General features: G+C 43.3%; 3 protein-coding genes and 1 long non-coding RNA gene across 5 annotated transcripts; 2 read left to right on the forward strand and 2 right to left on the reverse strand.

Moving 5' to 3' along the window:
- Window positions 1–12: 12 nt before the first annotated feature.
- LOC130401425 (uncharacterized) lies at window positions 13–2,682 on the forward strand. The gene is made up of 5 exons (XR_008903835.1): window positions 13–273; window positions 381–423; window positions 794–857; window positions 1,095–1,171; window positions 1,451–2,682. It is a non-coding gene; the product is annotated as an uncharacterized LOC130401425 (long non-coding RNA).
- Window positions 1,222–6,912, reverse strand: cdk5rap1 (CDK5 regulatory subunit associated protein 1). Of its 2 annotated transcripts, XM_056605153.1 has the most exons (14): window positions 6,847–6,912; window positions 6,341–6,551; window positions 6,156–6,259; window positions 6,031–6,065; window positions 5,772–5,872; window positions 5,468–5,678; window positions 4,502–4,622; window positions 4,042–4,272; window positions 3,522–3,619; window positions 3,374–3,429; window positions 3,145–3,275; window positions 2,493–2,642; window positions 2,132–2,269; window positions 1,222–1,944 (listed from the first exon to the last, which is right to left on the reverse strand). In XM_056605153.1, the coding sequence occupies exons 2-14, from the start codon at window positions 6,357–6,359 to the stop codon at window positions 1,903–1,905; spliced, it is 1,437 nt and encodes a 478-aa protein (XP_056461128.1). In that variant the 5' UTR covers window positions 6,360–6,551; window positions 6,847–6,912; the 3' UTR covers window positions 1,222–1,902. The 2 variants fall into 2 exon arrangements, with proteins under 2 accessions (XP_056461128.1, XP_056461127.1); XM_056605152.1 differs by having other exon boundaries at window positions 6,341–6,890.
- A 395-nt stretch (window positions 6,913–7,307) lies between these two features.
- On the forward strand, window positions 7,308–9,947 carry ghrh (growth hormone releasing hormone). Its single transcript, XM_056606579.1, has 5 exons — window positions 7,308–7,558; window positions 7,813–7,921; window positions 8,674–8,775; window positions 9,349–9,453; window positions 9,764–9,947. The coding sequence occupies exons 2-5, from the start codon at window positions 7,842–7,844 to the stop codon at window positions 9,945–9,947; spliced, it is 471 nt and encodes a 156-aa protein (XP_056462554.1). The 5' UTR covers window positions 7,308–7,558; window positions 7,813–7,841.
- Window positions 9,948–10,802: 855 nt separating this feature from the next.
- rpn2 (ribophorin II) lies at window positions 10,803–21,452 on the reverse strand. Its single transcript, XM_056605715.1, has 17 exons — window positions 21,370–21,452; window positions 20,878–21,065; window positions 20,580–20,675; window positions 20,130–20,305; window positions 19,617–19,692; window positions 19,323–19,457; window positions 19,048–19,224; window positions 17,269–17,387; window positions 16,946–17,051; window positions 14,573–14,664; window positions 14,273–14,387; window positions 13,936–14,130; window positions 13,641–13,727; window positions 13,427–13,522; window positions 12,900–12,975; window positions 11,993–12,122; window positions 10,803–10,866 (listed from the first exon to the last, which is right to left on the reverse strand). Exons 1-17 carry the CDS (start codon window positions 21,380–21,382, stop codon window positions 10,851–10,853), a joined length of 1,893 nt encoding a protein of 630 aa, XP_056461690.1. The 5' UTR covers window positions 21,383–21,452; the 3' UTR covers window positions 10,803–10,850.
- Between the last annotated feature and the right edge of the window lie 95 nt (window positions 21,453–21,547).

The raw sequence follows: 21,547 nt of genomic DNA on the forward strand, positions 1-21,547 counted from the left end.
AAACGGCCTAGTCGTATTAAAGAGACTCAGGATTCCAAACAAGGCCACCATAAAAAAGTGATATCACAGATGTCCTTAAACAGAAGTCCAGTCTTGCTGGACTTCTGTCTGTCTTTTATGGAATCCACAAAATTAGCTTTAGAAAATATGGAAGGTAGAGAAACCAGTGTTTCAGGAATGTGTTGTCATGTGTTGTCTGCAATAGGATTTTAGTGTCAGCGCAAGTGTCAACGTGGTCGGGAATAAACTGGTGGGAGCGGTCACCTTAAACCGGTAAGTAGGCCTACATACAATGATATAACCACGAGGTAGCCTATAACTAGTCAAAACCAGCCGCATATTACATTGCATCATATTATTGCCATCTCCAATGTTTACAGGTTGGACATGTCCCTGGGGAAAAGCTACGTTGGGGACTTCAAGGTAAGTGGACGGATGGATGGATAAATAAATGACATTTTGAGGCTTATTATCTGAGGCCTCTATAATGGGTGGTCCCAGTATGAATATAACTATGAATCAAGGCAGTCTGCAACCCTCCTCACCCTACAAGTTATAAATTCTAGATATGCCATTTGACAAATTGGGAAAAAAGTATTCCTTATTTGATTGGTTGGCATTTTGCTCTTTAATAGTCTAAAGGCATACATTTACTAATTGTACTTGCTAGTACACATTTAAAAATGCTTTGGTCATGCCCAAATAGATGTTATCTCTAATTAACAGTCAGTGAAGCGCCTACTTCAGTGAACTGTGCGTTTACATCGTGATTAACCAGCTGTAAACCCTATAGGTCGGATCCCTTAGCAACATCTTCCAAATAGTCCTCAAGTGGGTGGTGTTACCCACAGTTAACGGTGAGAACGTCAACTACGCTACATTACAATCTCTACATTCATGAGCAGCTTTATATTTTATGCATCATATGTAGTTACAATTAATTAAAAAAAATATGTATATATTTCTAGGATTTGTAAATGTATACATAAATTGACACGCATGTCATACGTGTGGGAGAGCGTTTTGATAAACAACCTAAAACCCTGAGAAAAACTAACTAATTAGTGACCATTACTGAATGTTTTCCTCCACAGTGCGACTAAAGGAGGGCTTCCCTCTACCCAGCCTGGGGAAAATCAACCTGAAAAACGCCCAGCTGCAAATCCTGAAGGTCAGACGACCTCCAGCCAATCCTTCACACCACCCCTCATGACCCCGCACAACATGGGCATAGTCACCTAGCGGCCACCCTTGTTTGAATGTGGCTGGGAGGGGGAACTAACTACCAAATTCCTTCCACATTCGGTTCCCCCACCCGGCTACTATGAGAACTGAGATTGGACTAAGCTGGCCACTGTGCCAGGTGCTGGATGTGACGTCATGATCAGGGCGAGCACTAGCCTGCTGCGTCACTCTTTGGTAACTCTTGCTTTTGTGTGTTTGGGTCCAGGGCTACATACTGATCGGGACAGACCTCCAGATTTCCGGATGACGGTTCCTGAAAACCAACAGATCACTCCAGACATCTGTCCGAGAACAAGGCAGAAATTAAACCTTGAATTCACATTTTGTTCTGGGATCAATAAGCATTACATTATAAGTTTGTAATCACTTTCTTTGATATGCTTTCAGGGCTTGTTTCAATTATGACACATATTTGTAGTTTCCTATGTTTTTTAATGCACACATCCAGGTATTAACACCAACAAAAGTATTTTTCCTTTAAATGTATGAATGCTTCAATAAGTTACATTAAATACATTTACTTTCAACAATACATTTTGTCATAAATGGCTACATCTTGTGTGTGTGGATATTAGACAAGGGTTCTAGAAGCTTCTGTGTCGAGCTGGCCAATCAGTTCATCCTGTTGTACTGGGTTGTCACTTAGAGAACTGAGGCTCAGAGCACGCCCCGCAGACTCTGGGAGTTTGCCGACGTTATCTAGAGAGGGCAAAGCAAAAAAGATAAAACACTAGCAATTACAAACAAGTGCCATCTAATTATAACCTACATTAACAGTAAAAAGAGACATTCAATAGTTACGTACAGTCTCAAATAAAAAAATGTCAAGAAGAGAATATCAAGCATGTTACAGTTCTACTGCAATGAACCCGAGAGCGAAGCATACCTTCACTAGTACATAGTCTCCAGCTTTGGCCTCGGCCATACCAGAGTCCAGAGAACTGTCCCTCCCCTCCCTGGGGAAAATCACCTTCACGTTCCCGTCGCTCCTGCCACACAAGTCCTGGGCCGATCTCTTACTAGCCTGAACAAAGATACAAACATCGGCTAACACCAGATGTCGGCATGAATATGGCAGATAATAACTTGTTTTAAGGTGGCATTTCATAAAGAAATAGACATCACTGTGCCATGTGGCTGTGTTTCTATCCACCGTCTAACGTCATGACACAATGGCGTCCATCGACACCCTTATGACCGCCGGGCCTACATGTGATGGTTAGGCGGGCTGCGGCTGCAGTACTCACCCCCTCCACCAGGACGAGCTGTGTGGTGCCCACCAGGGCGCTGTTGACCTTTGCCGCCTCTTCCCTGAAGGCGGAGATGAGCTCCTCCAGCCGGCGCTGCTTCACCTCACTGGGGACGTCGTCCTGGAGGGCGTGGGAGGCGTGTGTTTTCTGGAGACGGACGCAGTGATAAGATCCTTTAGCAGGATTTATGTATGCGGCGGGTGTTTTCTCGTTAAAGTTCCTTCGGGCATAATTTGAGAGTCGGCATAGAGCAAGAGAGCTCGATTTTGAAAGAAATGATAACTGGTAGCTGAGGGATAGCCAACGCATTCTAACAAATTGCACTCAAATCTTCCCGACATCCTCTATAAACAGGTAGGGGCATCTTGGTCAAAGATGCCCACAGACAAACTTCAGACATTACCCAGAACATTTAGGCTTAGATGCAAACATAACTATTATATGGGGTGACCTTGGGTGTCTTGAAAGGCGCCCTTTAAATTAAATGTATTATTATTATTATTATATTTCCCCCTGTATGAATAAAGTATACGGATTCTGAGCAGACCATCCTGACTTCAATGGGGAACTTAAAAAGAATGGTAAGCACCCTTTCCACTGCACTTTCCTGCCCTCAATAATGAACAGCATGAGTGTGCATGGCACCCACCTTCCTCATGCTGTAGGCGAACAGGAAGCCCACATTGTAGCCCACCTCCCGGATGAGAGACAGAGTCTGCAGGTGGTCTTCCTCCTTCTCCCCGCAGAAGCCCGCAATGAAGTCACTGCTGAGGCTCACACCTGCCCAGGTGAACAGTGGATTCACATATATACTAAGATATGGTAAATCAATCATTATTAGAAGATAAAGTTTAAAATAGAGAGGACCCATGCTGTACCGGGGACTATTCTCTTGATGTTATCCACCAGGTCCAGGTAGGCCTCTCTGGTATAACTGCACATTGAGGAAAGGAAACCAGTGTAAGCTTGGATTCAAAGACTAGGCGGGGCTCAGGCGAAGGAGTAGTGAGCGTGGCGATGTCTCACCCTCGCCGCATGGCCTTCAGCACCTGGCTGCTGCCGCTCTGTGCTGGGAGATGGATCTGCTTGCAGATGTTCCCTCGCTCCGCAATGAGCTGCAGAACCTGCGCAACACAGTGACGATGCATATTCATCGTCCCCTTGTCCCCGTCAGGGGTCCCTCCGTATCTTTGGTCAACATCCCATTGTTACACTTGATCAATAGTTTTACGTGCAGGGAATAGGCAACACTGAAACAAATACACAATATTGGAGCATCAAAGCATCGTCCCGTGAAATCGTCGGCCTATATCTCACTATCTCACAAAGGTTGTAGTGTATAGACGACGACGTAGACGACGACATTTTTAAGTACCTACTGGCACCTTACAGGCCACCATAGCTTCCTCTATGTCATTGGAAATGGGGGGGGGGGGGATGAATTCAGATGGTCGCAATCCACATCAGCGACAACTCAAGCAAATGATCTCACAACCACAGCATATCTCCTCGACCCCCGCTGGAAGGGGAGGTGCGCGGGGCCCACCTCGTCGGGAAAATCTTTGGGGTGCGGGGAGGTGAACCTGATCCTCATGTCAGCGTCGATGTGGGACACCCGCTCCAGCAGGTCGGCGAAGCGCAGCCCGCCCTGCTTGCTGCGGTAGAGGGTCCGGAAGCCGCGGCTCAGCTGGGTGGGGTCTGGCCCACGGTGCTGCTCCTCCGAGGTGTCCCGGTAGCTGTTGACGTTCTGGCCCAGCAGGGTCACCTCCTTCACGCCCTGGCCCACCGAACACACACCGACATACATGTAGGAACGCAATGAAAGGTTAGAAATCAATCAGGTCATTGAAACACAATATACTACTTATTTGAATTACCAGAATTTGACTTTGTTATTTGGAATTTCTCAATATGGTAAACGAAGGGATGTTGGCCAGCCTGCCCCACATGACCCTTTGAAGTCCAGAGTTATGAAGGGCGACTGGCGTTAGGAGGTCAAAACTCGCCTGGTCAGACAGCAGGCGAACCTCGTCCAGAATGGAGCTCAAAGGCCTGCTCCTCTCTCTGCCACGGGTGAAGGGAACGATGCAGTAGCTGCACATGTTGTCGCAGCCGCGCATGATAGACCTGCGGGTAAACCCGACTTAATGACCATTACAGATGCAAGCAATCTGGGGAGATTGGCAACTGGATCAATGAACTTGTTATGTAGACTCAACAAAGGACATCTTCAAAACGTACATGACTTTAGATAGCGGAAATAGACAATATGGCCACCAAGTGTTTAAGAAAATTATAGATATAATAGGTCACGCACACCATTTAGATTTACACTTTCGATATTATAGATTAGGGGTGGGGATCACAGGGTACCTCGCGATACAATACGATATGCGATAGATGGCCCACGATACGATAATCTCATGATAAAGCAATTCTGCAATAATCCATCTATCGACAATACAACACGATACTGTGTCTAACTGTGAGTGACTAAAAATGATTGTGAAATGGTAAAGTGCTTGTTTTGGTCGAAACTGAGTTTTCCAGTTACTCTTCTTGAAAAAAAGAAATTAAATCAAATAAATAAATAAAAATATCGATATTTGGCGCAATGTATTGATTCTCGTATGTATCACACGAAGAAGGGAAATGATATATATCGCCGTATCAATGTTTAGTCCAACCCCTGTTGTACAGTGTCCTTCAGAGCATAGGCTTCATTATTTGGGACATATAGATATTGTTATCTAGCTTTCAACGCACCACCCCTTGGATGATTTAGATAACGCTCATAGTCTGTTCCTGAATTAGGCCATTTTTTAAGGTGCTTATCTGAGTAATAGCTATCAACCTACCCAGGCCTGCCAAGTTTCACGTCTCAAGAATAAGCTAGCCCACCAGATATTGTACTAAGGTGAAGACAAAATGGGAGAAATATCAGTATGAGGAGGTATCGAAGCATGGCTTACACAAACGCACTGTATCCCTGAGGCCCGCGGTGGACGGGCATGACGTCGGCGTAGGTCTCCTCCAATGAGAGCAAGACGTTGCTGACCTGGCGCCCGCTGTCGGCCAACGTCAGCAGGCGCGGGAGGTCCCGGTACGCATCAGGGCCCGCCAGAACATCCACCAGCTTCTCCCGCTCCAGGAGTTCAGTCTTCAACCTCTCCGCCATGCAACCTGGTGGACACAAACCATTCATTATTTGTTCATATATTTTTTGTTCCGTTTTAGATCGTTTTAGGTACACACGTCATTGGTTGAGTGCTTTACCTAAAATGCCAATTTTCATTGGTGTGCGGTTCTTTAAGCGCTTTCTCTTCATGGCTGTGAGTTGTTGCAGTCGGTTCCAGATGGTTTGCTCAGCTTTTTCTCTGAAATACGAAAGAGATAGATCTTCTGTTGTGATATTTGGAGGAGGATTTCAAAAAATTCATTATTGCAAGAGTCCATGTCATATTCTGATGTGATCAGCTTGATTGTTTAAGAAACAAATGGAATCTTTTGATTTTGAGTACCCATGGTATCTTACCTGATAGAACATGTTACAAGAAGGACAACATCAGCCTGTTGACATACATACAAAATGTACTTTAATTAAAAATGCCAACATACAATTATTATGTAAGATTCAGTATGTAAATGTAAAATGTGTACCTCATATGGATCATTGGTTCGATGGTATCCCTTCTTTTGCAAAACGGACCAGGCTATCTCAGTGTCATTGACATTCATTTGACAGCCATACGTTTCAAAGCAGACTGTAATAACAACACACTCATTAGACAAAGTGTTGACTTGAGCCCAACAAAATGTGTTCAGTCCCAGAAATAGAAACTAACCTTTTCTGTCATTTCCCATGTCCAAGTCCTCGGACAGATATGCATGAGGCCCATCGTCTTCCTCGGAAACAAGGAGTGTTTTGCTGACGTCAATTCCTTTGACAAAGTCTTGAAAAGATGGACCAGATGACAACTGGGTTTTAAATGTATCTAATGTTGGCCTCTTACTCTGTGGCCTATTGACGTTCTCTGACCTTGAACAGAGACAGTGCTGTGTGAAATAAAATGGTAAAAGCGGTCGGGGAGTGAGAAACAAAGGTCTTAATCTCTTTAAGCACTCCATTATTGACTAATGTATGGAGAATGATTAGGTGACAAGAGTCAAACAGATGCCTCCGAATCTATGCAAACGTTTTGTTTCGCTGGTCTATATTCCTGATGGTGGACTTGGTTGACAGAGGCGTCACTCGTTCCTAGCTGGTTAATTTTTCATATCAAGTTTGCTTTTAAAATAAGGTACAAATAAATGACAATTCAGCCCCAGCTTGTGTGAATACACATCCAACCTTAAGTCCGTCAGATAGACATGTCCCCCCGGTGAGCACCGTCTAGTCGACCGGGTAGTAAAGTTTCTTGGAGTCGATTAGTTCCACAGGCAGACCGCTATGTTTTAATAGGACAGTAAAGATTACAAATAAATATAGATACTAAAGAAATCAACGATTTCTACTTGGTGTATTCACATATAAAAAAACAAATCTATGTTTAAAATATGATTATTATTATTTTTTATATCTTTATTTAACTTAAATTTAACAATGCAGGTAATAAAAACTAAAAAGAGAGTGACAACGAGCGGGACAGGAGGACATCATAACAACCAGAGCCACACACTATAGTCTAGTTATATAGTTGTATTTTGTTACTAATGTAGGCAGAAGATTGGAGAAATGAAGTGGAAAGAGTGGGGGGAAAGTAAGAAACCACAGAGAGGGACATGGAGAAATATAGTGGTGGGGGTGGACGAGAGAGAGAGATCATGTTGACACCTGCACAGAGAGAAGACCGCAATTCCCTATGATGTCACTGGCACTCAGAGGTCCAGTATAACTGACCATGCCGCCTTTCCATTCAGAGCAAAGATTAAGATACACACTGTTCCAGCGCGTCCTCTGTCCTGTCCTTGCTGAACACAGAGTTGGAGATGAGAAGAGGAGAGAGCATCACATACTGAAAGGACTGCAGGTGATTTCAGGATTCACAGAGAACTTCACAGAGGTAATTTTAACCACATCACCATGTTGCAAGTCAAAAGATAATACCATTTAAGTAAAAACATGTAAACATATTTGAATTATTTCTCGGTTTAATGGCATTAAACCGTTTTAGTTTTAGTTTTTTGTGTGTGTTTGATTTTAGGTTTGGACTGCTTTTTAGACCCTATTGCCACCAGTATGAAGTTAATTCCCAGTGGATGCAACGGGTTTGCGTTTTGTAATTCTTTGTATTTACTTCTCTGTCCATTCATCCAGTCGTCCTCTCTTCTTCGGAAAGACCCCTGATGATGTGGAAAAATGCCATGCTGCTATTTTGTTATCTGTTCGTGTCCTTATCGTGTTCCGCGATATATCCATCTTTCAGGTCAGTCATTTATGTTGCTTTATTTGTGAGAAAATGCGTTAATGTTGATGCAAATATTAATTTGTGCCTTATTTTACCTAAATTGTATCCCTTTACAAAATAACAATAGCAATATTATCAATATTATAAATAGGCCTACCAATATTAATCGAAACAATTATCTATATATTTACTATTATTATTGTTGATCATATTATTATTGATTTAATTATTACGATCATCATGAGAAAATGATATATATGTAGATTTCAGCAAGATCACATGCCATAATTATTAAAAAACGTTATCACTGAAACAGTAACATTATCATGCTTTGATTAAAGAGCTCTACATGCTCTTGCACATGCCTGACAGACAATAATTACAGTTTTAAACTGTAAATTGAAAAGAGGAAAAAACAAGTGAATTCCACCTTTTGACATGTCAATAACAAAATAACCTAATTGTATGCGCACCGATAAGGATTAACAAAGAAATATACGCTCTTCACAGTACAATGCTTTTCAATCTTGTTGTACTGAAAAGGGTTGGATCAGCCATTCCCCTCATTTTCCCCAGCAGTCAATAGCAAAGAAAACAAGCATTTAAGCACAAAAGAAAAGACAATAGTCTATTTAACATTTAGAATTAATATATTTACACGATTTTTTTCATTTGTCAAAAAAACTTGTTACTATTCTAGGTCAGTAATGAAATCCAAGTGTCCTAGTGTAATATTCACCTTATTGTTTTACTGCGTGTTTCTGTTTCAGGTTTGGTCAGAGAGACACTTCCATTGTGTTGACATCCTCCATAGAGGATCCACTGAGACTGTTGGAGGAAGATGGAGCTCCTTCTACTTCAGTGGAGCTGCGGTCAGTTAAAAAACCCCACTATTAGAGCCGTGATGACACAGACATGACGTTGACACACACGGGACATTGGGACACATCATTGGTAAACTTCCTGGCATTTAATAACAAGGGTTCAAACATAGTTTGATTCCCAATGTCTGTACCCTACCCTACCTGACCATACTAACATAACATTCATTTAGCTGATGCTTTTATACAAAGTGAGCTGTGATTATTGCAATCAAAAATTTAAATAACAAACAGTGCATGAATCATACAATTTATTAACCTGAAACTGCTAAACTGAAACAGCACTTAAAGCAAACTGTTTGAAGTGCTGTAATATAAAAATATGTATTTACATTTTTGATATGTCTAACCCCATCCTGCTCATCAATGGCATGTGTCTGAATTCACTCAAAGCCGATATCGATAAAAGTGTCTAGCTAAATTATTTAAATGTGAATTGTTGATGCATATGCATACCAATAAAGAGCGGTTTGGTCCTTACATTACAAAAGCCTTTGCCTGCCAATGATACGATCGAGTTATACTGCCTACATTTAAAGGTACTTTCTGAATGTGTTATTTCAGCTCAGGGCGACATGCAGATGCGGTCTTCACCAACCGCTACAGAAAGGTTCTGGGACAGATCTCCGCAAGGAGGTTTCTTCAAACCATTATGGGAAAAAGACTACAGTAGGTCACTGTTGGTTATTAATCTACAAATTGAGCTGGAATAGTGTCTATAGGGTGTTAGACTTCCAGCTGAAAGGTACTGGGTTTGATCCCCAATGTTGTGGACCAGCCTAATCTGCAGATATCATTGAGTTCCCATAACCCCTACCTGCCTATTCAATAAATAATTAATGACATGTCTAAATTCACTCACTTCAAAGAATTTTGTGTAAAAGACTACTTTATCGGACTAAATCGAAAATAGTGGTAATCACAAAGGATTTTTCTATGTCTTGAGCGATGCAAGCAACAAGACGTCTTTATTTTTCAGAAATGAAAGTGTGGACTTTGTGAAGAGACACCAGTTGGGCATCTTTAAGAGGAACTATGAAGAGGGTCACACAACCTTCCACAGACGGGCATATAGAGCAGTACAACAGAAGGTGACCAACGCCACAAAGCCTGCCAGCCATACACACTCAAACACCTGCATCAACCTCTTTCTTTTGCTTTGACTTTAAGCATACTTTTGTTTTTAAACCCAAACCATGTTTCAACAAGACAGCCTTCGTATCAGATCTTTGACGTTGATTATTAATAAGTGTGTTGAGAATGTGGTAACCCAAGCTACCCAAGTACATTCAGCCTCTTCTTTTTTTTTTTTTTTTTTAAAGGATTGCTTTGATTTCTTGGGATATTTTAAATGTTCCTTACAAATTATAAAAAAATATTTCCCCATTAAAGCCATGAAGCAAAAAAGGATCTTTGCAACGCACACTTAAGAACGATGAAGTCAAATAATTTTTTTACATTTTTTTAATTCCATATTTTTCTTTACAAAAACACCTAGTTTCTTGAAATTGCTTATGAATCCACAATTCATTGACTTTCGACAGCTAGCTTTCAAATAGTTGGTTTCAATGGCTACAAATAACGAATGTGTCAGTGCTACGTTGGTACGATTACAGCTGTAGACCAAACCAAGCTTTTCTTCTTTTTTTTACAAGACCAGGTGGACCAATTCAGCCATCAGAAACAGGAATGTACAACAAAAGAAATATCGAACCAACAACCACCAGAGAAATGCAACCCAATTCCTACGGGGATACCACATTGACCACAGATTGATTAGCAGACACTGGCATTTTGGACACACAAGAACAAAAAACAGGGGCATGAAGTGCAGCCATTGGTAGCTTTTCCAGCCCTCAGTAGAAACATTGTTTAAAAAAACGTTCCCCTCCCCCGGATACACTCATCTCATTTTCAATCATTTTGGGGGAATAAAATGAAGAAAAAAATAAACTGCATTTTCAAAATCATAATTTTGTTTAAAGAAATACCAGGGCCTTTTTTGTCTAATTGTATGCGTGTCCTCGGGGGAAATTATCTCAGGATCTTCTAAAAATTGTGTGTCCTCATTTCTTCTCCATTCTGTAAGAGAAAAACACAAGTTCAGGCACAGTCAATTATCGTCTGTCTTAATAAGTCCATCATTTGACCAATGGGCATTCGCATGCAATTCTGTGTGCAACATAGCATTGTATTCCTTCATGAAAAAATGAATGCAAAAAAAGTCTTTGCATAATGATTAGGAATACTATGGCAAACTGGAAACTGCAAATAAATTTAGCAACAGCCAGTAACATAGAATACACACAGCCCCAGTATGGCACACAGACAACACTTTGGGATACATCCATGGAGCGATTAGTAGAACTCAAGTTAGAACTGCAGCAAGATGATATGGGGGGGACCAGGAAAATGAGGAGGAAGGAGGGAGGGTCAAGTGCATGTAATGCGAACAATAAAGAATCACACAGTGAATGAGCAGCCATGCATTCTGCCGGCTAAGGATGGAGATGCACTGGGATTCAAATCCATAAGGATGCCCTTACTTTAGCCTTGAGGACCATCCATTTTGTTACAAAGGTGGCCATTAACGAAGGCTCCTATACTTTGCCAATCTACTACTTTGCTCAGCGGCAATCCTGAAAGAGTAAAGGAGAGATTTAGAGTAAAGTAAGCAGATGTTGAAAGAGACAGAGGAACAGGTTGTAATTACACGCTACTAAACACAAGCAGGGAGGGAGAGAGAGAGAAGAGAGAAACGGTCATGTCGGCCAATCGGGGGTAATTCAAGGAGAACTCAAGTAAGGGTAGACCGTAACTCTTTTTGTGTGTCGAGCTGTGAAGTATTTGCGTCTTCAGCTACCAAAAATTGCCCCGTTAGCCTTTTGAGGGCCCTAAGCAAAACCACCTCTCCGTCAGAAGTAGCTTTTCTCCCGGGCCCATGGCGGGGCCCCCACTCACAGGTGTAAAGAGCTGCACTTGTGTGTCAAGGGCGGGGGGGGGGGGGGGGGGGGGGGCACTGCTACTGTGGTCTAGAGCCCTTCAGCTCAGAGGACCACCATTGAACTTCCAGCCCCTATTTGCCGACCAGCGAACCGTGAGGAGGGGCTGATGCGGCGGGCTTTCTTTCTGTGGTCAAGGGCTGCCATCTACAAGGGTTCCACTAGCCTGAGCTGGCTGAGGAAGGGGGTGTTTCAGAATCGCCTACCTCTTTACTGCTTTCTGGGCCAGCATTCGGTTGCCTGCGAGGAAGGTGAGACTGCCGATGATGGCCAGGTACTTGAGGGTCTGGAACATGTCGAGGTGGGTCCAGTACACGTACATAAGGCCCAGCATGGCTGCAGGATAAAGACAACAACCATGGAATCATCAGTATATTCCACCTTTAGATTTATACAAGGGAACAGAACAAGGTCTGTATTGATGGAAAATGAGAGCAATTTATTAGGACTGTGCCATACACACATAACAATAGACAGTACAGTAGAACACAGCTATTTCGTTATAAATGTGTTTAGCAGTGGGATGAGGAGATCAAGAAGCCATCTAAATTAGGTTCTGAATATAGTACTCTAGTCTGTATAGTAAGAATCTTAACCCAAAATATATTTGGGATTGTAACTTTTTGAGCATGCAGTCTAGCCTTTGGGGCATGCATTTAACAGTAATCTAGCCATTTATTGTAAACATGTATATCTAAGATTCTTACTATACTTTTCTAGCTCCGTGTATGATATTGGAGAGTCGTATAGGAAATTGATGTTTGGTATTTGTGCCTTCGATACACGTAGGGAAGGCGATTGGTCGCAGACCAACACCAGCGCCCTATTCAAAGACTTTGTCGTCAACCATTTGCCTTATCAAGGCCGAGCACAAAATCGTTGGAAATAAATGTATCATCACAAATGAGAGTGTAAGGGAGTGCAACTTTTGATAAACAACAGTGTAAAAATAAACACCAATACCTCCAAATATAAATACATGGAGTGAACAATGAGTTCCATAAATACCAAACAAAGGAGCCGTTTTGGTTTTAATAATATTGCTGGCCTCAACAATAGGGGGTGAAATTGAGGTTATGCAACCGATTAATTTGTGGAGCGTCGAGGTCTCACCTGCGTGTCCGATGTGGAAGAGCACGGCGCTGGGGGACATGGTGAAGTTGGAGATGTTGGCCCCCAGCTTCATCCACTACACAGACACAAAAGGAGAGAGACAGACAGACAGACATAGGGGGTTGAGAAAGAGTGGGAGACAAAAGCAGAATGTTGTTTTCAGACTGAAGCAGCATAACAAAAGCATACAAAAAAAGAAATTGCATTGTTGTCTTGTCTTTTATTCACCACTCCACCCCCAGGCCGGGGTTCATTTTTTAAATAAAACATTGAGTCTGCTATTGTCAAATAACAGGAGTCAATGAGGACTCATTTATGGACGATGACCTTGTCTTCGCGGCTCGGTTTAAGAGCTTTTCTTAGAACAAGAGCAAATTATCAATAAAAACAAACAAGCCAACATTTACATGTGTCACTGTACAGACAAATAATCAAAATTAAAGGAATCCTACAAGAATATCGTGCACAAATGTGCAACCATTTAAAAATAAATCAGTTTACATAGCAAGGGATAGGGAAGGGCTTACCAGAATAAGCAGCAGGAGGAAGGGAGAGAGGATGAGGGCTGTGAAGGCATTGGAGACCACAGTGGGAGGCTTCTTCTCAGGCTCCCTGAACAGGTGCTGCACATGGAAGGGGACGGGGGTTAGGAGATCAAACGTACGTCAAGGCCTGGAAGCTTCCTAGTCGTTCCAGGCAACAAGCAAATCCGCTCGCAGGCACACCCTGACGGAGTGTTACCTGGATCTCTGGCTTGGGGATGTAGAGGGTCTTGGGCTGGATGACAGCCGGGGCCTCCTCGTCCAGGAACTTCAGGATAACATCGGCCTGGTTGGACGGACAGAGGGCTAGCGTTAAGTGCATGTCAAGGCTTTACGGGCTTAAACAGCTACGAGAATTGAACAAAGATGGGAGTCGCTGGTTGTGAAACATCATTGGATTCCAAGCGGGCCTGACTCTTCCAACGAACCAGAGCTCAATAGGGATGCAGTAGCAGCCTCAAAATCAACCGAGATCCCGTGTCAGGAGTGCTCACCACGTGCCACAGAATTGGGTTCTCCAGAGTGGCGTCTCCCACCATGAGGTGCAGGGAGTAGGTGCCCGACATGGAGTCAAACTCAGACTTGCGCTCAACCATGTCCAACTCAAACTTGTAGAGGTTCTTGCTGTCCGGCTCTGCCACAAACACGACCTCCTGCCCCGTCTTCTGGTTCAGCAGTCGGACGAAAGTCTGGAGAATAATAAAAGACCAAAACGTCAGCTTCGAGAAGACACAATTTACCCAATTACATTTGTACAAAGAGATGCTCTGATTTCTGCCCATGTTTCAGGAAGAGCATAAAGCATAGACAGTCCCACACGAGAGAACCCACCTGATGAGGGGTAAGTTCCACCCCAGTGTTCACATCAACCAGCTGGAAGGCCATGGCGAAGTTCTGGTGGCTGTCGGCCGTGAAGGAGTCCTTGGACTTAGAGGGGAATTCCACCCTGGATTATAAGAGAGTTCAAAAAAGGAAATATATTAAACCAATAGGTGAATCCCTCCAAATTATTTAAGGCCCAAGACGTAATTCCTAAGCATTGCATTACATACAACAACGTACTTGGTTAGGCAGATTGTATTTGTTCAAATTAAGCTTATTCACATTTCTCATACTTTGACTAGTTTTTACCTGCTGGTCTTTGTGCCAATGCTCTGGTCCTTATCCACAATGGACAGGTCCATGTTTGTAATGGCCACCTCTGTAGACACCTTCACTTTAAGCTGCAGGGGAGGAAAGATGGGAGAAATACAAATACAAGTTCACGGAGGTGAAGTAAAAACAAGAAGTGTAGGATGGACCGGACCTAAATGGCCGGCAAAGTGAATTGGCTAGAGCTAAAGCCTTTTTTGAGATTGTTGAGGCCTAAAATGCCTGATGTTGCGTGAGCTTTTTCAAAAAGTTGCGGTGTTTTTAATGTTTTTGTTGCGATTACAATGTGAGAGGAAGTGAAATTTGCGATGAATTTGTGATTTTCCTGTTGTTAAATATTAAGTTATTGCTGAAAAAAACATTAATTAAAAGATCAAAAATACTGAGAAATGGTCCTATGAATAATTGTTTTTTGATTCTTTCTGCGCTAGCAATTGACTTGGATGCCAAAGCCTGTGTCATAGTGATCTGCCTCGTCGTCTGAGGTCCTGCCTGCAGTTCTGTAGTTATGTTTCGCGGTGGCAAAATGCTTATCAATGGAAGATTTCCGCTTATGTTCCCCCACAATATTGCATGCAGTGCAAAATAATTTTCCCCCGCTTTCATGTAGAATACCAGGATAGTGCTTTTACAATTTACAATTAGGGCATCTAGTAGACGCTTTTATCCAAAGCGTTTAATACACACATTGACACACCGACGGCAGAGTCAACCATGCAAGGCGCCAGCCAGCCAGCTCAGGAGCAGTTAGGGTCAAGTGTCTTGCTCAGGGACACATCAACACTCAGCTAGGAGGAGCTGGGGATTGAACTAGCAACCTTTCGGTTTTCAAGACAACTGCTTCCTGAGCTAAGCCGACCCCATTTCGCGATCTTCCGCAGTTATTTTGCTCGACAAGTGTGAAACGTTGGACGCGCACATGCAGCATGAATGCTTGAAGTAGTAAACACAGAAGTAAGGCGGAAGGTAGTTTGTTGACGTCAGTTCAAGACAACGCCACTGATCATATTTGCGGGAAAGCTGTGGGGGTTGGTTAAAATTGCGACACCGCCCTGAATTTGCGGTGATTGGTTGATGTTGCGTTGAAGTTGCAAACCACAACATCACGAAATCCTGGAGGGTCTGTAAGCCCCCCCACCACAATAAAAACCACATCCCGCAAAATTAAGTTAGAAGTGAACATGAATCCATAATTGCTGTGGACTAGAACATTTCAAAGCTAACCAGTGACACCCACAATCAAATTTTAATTTGCATAACTCTAAACAACCTGCCTCAGTACCGACAACTAGGACCCGACCGATTCATCGGCCTGCCGATTTAATCGGCCGATTATAGCCTTTTTGAAAATAATCGGCATCGGCCAAAAAGACGCCGATTACAACCGATTATTATTATTATTTATTTTTATTTTTTTAAATGTTATTGCGCTTAGTATCCTGCAGATTGCGCTCCTACTCGCCTTGCTAACTAACAACTTTAGCTGGAGTAAAAAAAGAGGAGATTGAATTTTACCGTACAACATGAAAGCACGCTCGCTCAGGCAGCTGCGCGCTCACCTAACCAATGTACACAAGACGCGTTGTTTGAGCATGTTGTGCCCGTTTTTCTTTAGGTCCCAGGCCATGTTAATTTGTTATACTGTAGACTCTAACAGTGAGACCATACTGCTCAGCCCGCACGTGTTAGTCACTGCTCACGAGCGCAGCACATTGGGAGTTAGTTATTTATTTTACATTTTACATTACACAAATTTTTGACTGTAAATGTATTCTAAAACACTCAAAGGTTCTGCATTCAATTCACATATTCGTCAAGTGTTTAAAGTATATTTAAGGTATCAGAAACGACGTTTTATATGCTTCTTTCTTTTTAATCGGCCGATTAAACGTAATCGTAATTTTTCTCTGAAAATAATCGGCATCGGCACTCAAAAACCAATATCGGTCGGGCCCTACCGACAACATATCGATACCACCATGTATAAGAAAAGGTAAAAGTCAAAATAGGTAATTCAACCACACATAACCAGAAAGAGTGAAGCATTGAACATAGTTTAGCCTGTATATTTTTGCACTCGTATCTTTAGTGCCATTTTCGCCGTCTTTATGACTCTTTAGTAACTTCAAATTTTTCTTTCTCAAATGCATACCACACACATATCAATACCAATCATTTTAATTTTCAGACTGACCCTATTTTGTGCTGAGCCCCTGATCAACTAAACACTGAGTACGCATCTGAACAATATTTTTCATAAAAAGCATTCCTGGGCCTTTACTTTCTAAAACTTTCTATAGAGTCTATGTAGTTTGTTGCAAGCCGGTGAATTTGACACACTTCTCAGCTTACCTCAACGTGATTGGCTACTAGTCGGCTGTCTCCGGTCACAGCAACGGTGAACTGGTAGTAGCCACTTGCCGGCTGGCTGGACATGAAGTTCAGCTCAAATAGACCACTAAGGGGGGAAAACAAGTGAGAAACAATGAGGTGGAAGACTTGTATGGTACAACTCCAGCACTGCCCCTACAAGACCTTTAGAGTGAGATGGGCAAACAACTGGTACTGCACCGATGGAAAATGAGGCTCCTATCCAAGTTACTTTGTTGGAGAGAAGGTAGCCCCTTATATCTTAGGCCCCCGGACAGCGATAACCAGGCTCCTATATAACGTACTCTCTGAGGGTGAACGGGGTCTGGCTGAGGACGACGCTCTTGGTGGCCAGGGCAGTGGCGCTCTCCACCAGCACGCTGGCAGCCCCCATGGGCTGAGACAGGACGTCGGTGATCAGGAGCTGTTGAGGAAAAAACACACAAACAGGGTCAACGTCAGGGCATGTTCTCTAGAGAACACAAACCACAGCTCTGTGAAAATGACTTGTATGGGTTGTGCCTCGATGTGGGATCAATCTACTGATTCACAAGCTTCAGTCAGAATGCACTTTGTGGAGATGTGCTACTGCCTCGGTTGCCACTATTATGTTGAGATGTACCGTCTGTCTCAGATGCAAATATTATGTACTACTAGTACGCCTAATTTCATACTTTACATACCCTGTGCTGTATGTATGGACAGGTTGCATTGAAGCTCTGCCGTAACCGAGTCGAAGTCGTACCGATACGAAAACCCCTGACGTGATTGGTCAGGGCTCCAGACTAACTTTTTCCTTGGGTGCATTGGTGCGACTAAATTTTTAATTTGGGTGCACCAGCACGTATTTATGGTGCACCCAAGTTTTGAGTTGTTGAGGGGGGGGGGGGGGTTGGACCGTGCCTGCCTTGCGCTGAGTTGTTGACGGGGGGGGGCGGGGGGGGGGCAACCTGGGCAGCTGCACCGGTTGCACCGTCGATATTTACGCCATTGATTAATAATATCTTGAACATTAAATAAATGCCGAATCTGTATCTCTCATAAAGAATATCGTCAGACAATGCCAAGGGATCGGTTCTGTCCCGAAACACCCTCTGTCTCCGGAGAGACGCCTGTACGATAAGTGCGTCGAGGTCCATGGGAACACCCACAAATGGTGACGCCATTATCGGAGGAGGGGCTAGGAAGCTGCGCACGCCGATATAAGTAGCCGATCTCCGGGTAGACTCGCTGAAAAGCTGCTCCCGACCAGGTTTGGTTGCGAGCGTAAGTCACCATGGTGATACAGCAACGCTTAAAGAGATCGACTTTCATGGTACAGCTAACCCAGGCTTTCAGCTCAACATACCTCGCTAACCCTCTAATCGAGCTTCGTAGTACAGGCCCCTGGATTGGGCTTCGCGGGTTTGTTTACCGGCGTTTCTATTGTTACCGGTCTTGCGTGTTTGGAACACGCAAGACCTAATCAATACTTCATTCACTGCCTAATCAATACTTCATTGACTGCCTCTTCCGTGGTTATTACAATATTATGAATAGACTGCTCTGTAAAAAAATAAATAATAATAATTATACCAGATACATTTTCAGTCGCACCGGTGCGCCCAAATAAAATATTTGGTCGCACTACCCCGAATTCTAGGCGCATGTGCTCCCAAATTAGGCGCACTCTGGAGCCCTGTTGGTTGTTCTTCGTTGGTTTTACCAATTCAACCCTTTTGGTCTCCACCAGCTACATTGCACACTGTGAAAGATACGCACTATGAATGGACTTCATTTTCCTCTTCTGATTAATCGGTTGGGCAAATATTAAAAACTTGAAATTACGTGTTTGGACTACTAACTACCACCAATAATAACAAATTGACAACAATATATTTGTTGTTTTTGTTTTAACTAGTGCTCGCGGTCCACAAGTCGTTTCAGACACAGAGTTGTTCCGATTTTTATTCATTCTACGCCAATTTTTTATCAAATGCTTAGGTTGTTCTCAGCCTCAGTTGTAACGTAACTCTGGAGAAAGAAGCATTTGCTAACCGAGCAGATGAGCTCATGCATGACAGTGGATGGTTGGCAGGGCGTACCTGCAGGGTGGGCTTGCTGTGGGACACAGTGGCCGGGCCCTCGGCTCTCACAACCACCGGCACATGGAAGCGGTTGCTGGAGAGGGCGACGGCGGCACCCGCCACGCTGAAGGCCTCCGACATAGAGTCCCAGGACTTCTTACTGAAGATGGAGTTCACCAGCTGGATGACCTGCTCCTGTGTTCGGGGAGGAAGGAGGTATGCTCAGTCAGAAGTCTGACACGGGAGGACCTTACCATCTGATTTCACATGCTGCCGTGTTAACCGGATGATACCTCTTTCAAGGGAGGCTCCACGTCCAAGTGGTCGGACAAGCCGTAGGCGGCCACCACAAAGTCGGCAGTGGCCTCGAGCCCCTCCTCGAACTGCAGGTAAAGGCCCCCCAGATCGTCCAAACGAGCCGTCAGATCCTTAAAGAAAGAGAACAAGAAAATTAGTTAAATGCTAAATAACGATTAGATGACTTTATCGGAATAACATGAAAACATTGTCAGAATTTTTACTTTACTCTATTAATTGCTGAATGGCACGACAGCACCACTTGGTGGATTAATTGCTGCAGTACTCACTTCGATTTCTTCCACAAATCCCCCCAGCTCAGCCTGTTGGGAGAGGCGGGCAGCAGTCTGCAGGGCCAAGGTAATGCTGGGAACACAAGGTTTGAGTAGAAGGATATTATTATAGTAGTATATAGATGATTGATCCTTAAATATTGGACAATAAATGATATAAAATAAACATGAATGGAGATGCCTCTACTACACAGGTATAAGCATCAAATATAACAATTAACCCTACAAGAATTATAATTACCTTTAATAATATTAATTTAAGACTTGCAATAGTCAAATTCAACCTGGTGGGCAATGGATGAAACATGAAAACATAGAACTACTACTTGGTGCCAAACTAAAGTTTATGTATTTATTTAAGAAACATCTTGAATGTAGTTCTGTCCCCATATTCGTTTGCAGGTCATTTGGATTCTTAAAACCCAGTCCAAATAGCCTTACAACCCTAGAAACAGATAACACCATTATTAAATGCCAGATGGGGATAAAGGCAACCAAACGGGAGCTTACGCCACAACATTCTCCTCCTTGTTGATGCGCACCCGGAGGGCGGTAACCACCTCCTGGGACGCCAGTGGAAGGCCCAGAGAGGTGAGGGCTCCCACAGCATGGTGGATCTGGGCCACAGTCGAGTCCTCGCTCACAGCCGCCAGGAGAATATCTCTGGTTTCATTGGACAATGGGATCTAAAAGGAAGCAAAAGTATCATGTGGAGCAAAACATTGACAAAACAGACATCCATTCAGATTGTGGGCATACCGTCACAAATGGTTCGTCAACCATGGAGGTGCAACATCAATTTCTTTTTTTCCAAACATTACGTTACTGTGACCCAGTTACCGATTGTAGTTGGGTCACATACTTGGATAGAGATAAACACACACCCACACACACACAACCCTGTTAAAAAGTTTAAACATTGAATGATCTGCAAAATAAAGTTATTTTGTGAAGCCATACCTCACATCCTGCTAGGGCTTGACTGGCCACTGCAGCATAGAAGAGGGAGTCCACACTTGTTGGATCGAGCTGGGCCTTAAGGAACTGGCATGCTTCCTGCAAACATAAAAAAAATACTCGTCGGAGGTTGATGGGGTATAACGTTAGCGAGATCCATCTTTGTAGCAGTGTAAATGTAACTGCTATTGACGTAAAACTATACATTCCAGGGTTCATTGATAACCTAGCTTCCGGGATATTTCTGAATAACAGCTATGTGGAGCTATGAATATTCACAAACAATCCAACACTCGCTCACATCTTGGTCGGCAACACCCGCTCCGAGCTTGGCCAGACCGACGATAGAGTAGTATGCGGACTGGAGGTCCGTGAAGTGCTGGCCGAGGAAGGTCTGGAGCCTCGCCACATCAGACAGGGAGAGGTAATGGGACGGTGTGAGTGCCTGTGCTCCGAGAGCAAAGCCGAAGAGGAACACCCGTAGCCAGCCTGTGGACAGAAGGCAGTAGCGATTCGTTAGCCGCATGCAAGAGTGCAGGGAATGTTTTATTTGAAAATTTGAATCAAAATTTCTTCCGCATCCATCGTGTAGGACCGATTCATTCATTTAGCTCCTTAGCATTTCCCCGTCCGTGGCACTCGTTGTCTAACAATGTAGCCCACATAAGGATTCAGAAACCCTCGTGCAGTTTCTGGTAAAAGCATACAATAACAAGGAGATCTTACGAAGAAAAAAGGCTCAAGCAACACAAATATACGGACGTTGTCAAAAATAACGAAGGAATTGTCTTACTAGTTTGGGCCATGTCTTGCAATCTAATGCAGCGTCACCAAAAACCGAATATAGCTTCCGGTACTAGAGAATCGTGTCAGTCAAACACTATAATCCTTTCAAAATAAATGTTCACATGTAATATTGAGAGACATTACGACGCCGTAAGACAACATAATTACTCAGGAATGACCTCCAG

This window comes from Gadus chalcogrammus, chromosome 13 (assembly GCF_026213295.1).
Source record: "Gadus chalcogrammus isolate NIFS_2021 chromosome 13, NIFS_Gcha_1.0, whole genome shotgun sequence".
NCBI classification, from domain to species: domain Eukaryota; kingdom Metazoa; phylum Chordata; class Actinopteri; order Gadiformes; family Gadidae; genus Gadus; species Gadus chalcogrammus.

Coding starts and splice junctions, on each gene's coding strand:
- cdk5rap1 (XM_056605152.1), bottom strand. CDS start 6,623: ATGGAGTGCTTAAAGAGATTAAGACCTTTGTTTCTCACTCCCCGACCG. Junction 6,260..6,340: donor CATGGGAAATGACAGAAAAG/GTTAGTTTCTAT, acceptor TTGTTATTACAG/TCTGCTTTGAAACGTATGGC. Junction 4,273..4,501: donor TTCGCCTGCTGTCTGACCAG/GCGAGTTTTGAC, acceptor TCGGTGGGCCAG/GGCGTGAAGGAGGTGACCCT.
- ghrh (XM_056606579.1), top strand. CDS start 7,842: ATGATGTGGAAAAATGCCATGCTGCTATTTTGTTATCTGTTCGTGTCC. Junction 8,776..9,348: donor TCTACTTCAGTGGAGCTGCG/GTCAGTTAAAAA, acceptor GTGTTATTTCAG/CTCAGGGCGACATGCAGATG. Junction 9,454..9,763: donor ATTATGGGAAAAAGACTACA/GTAGGTCACTGT, acceptor TTTATTTTTCAG/AAATGAAAGTGTGGACTTTG.
- rpn2 (XM_056605715.1), bottom strand. Junction 19,458..19,616: donor GATTTGTGGAAGAAATCGAA/GTGAGTACTGCA, acceptor TCTTTCTTTAAG/GATCTGACGGCTCGTTTGGA. Junction 17,388..19,047: donor ACAGCAAGCCCACCCTGCAG/GTACGCCCTGCC, acceptor TTTCCTCAACAG/CTCCTGATCACCGACGTCCT.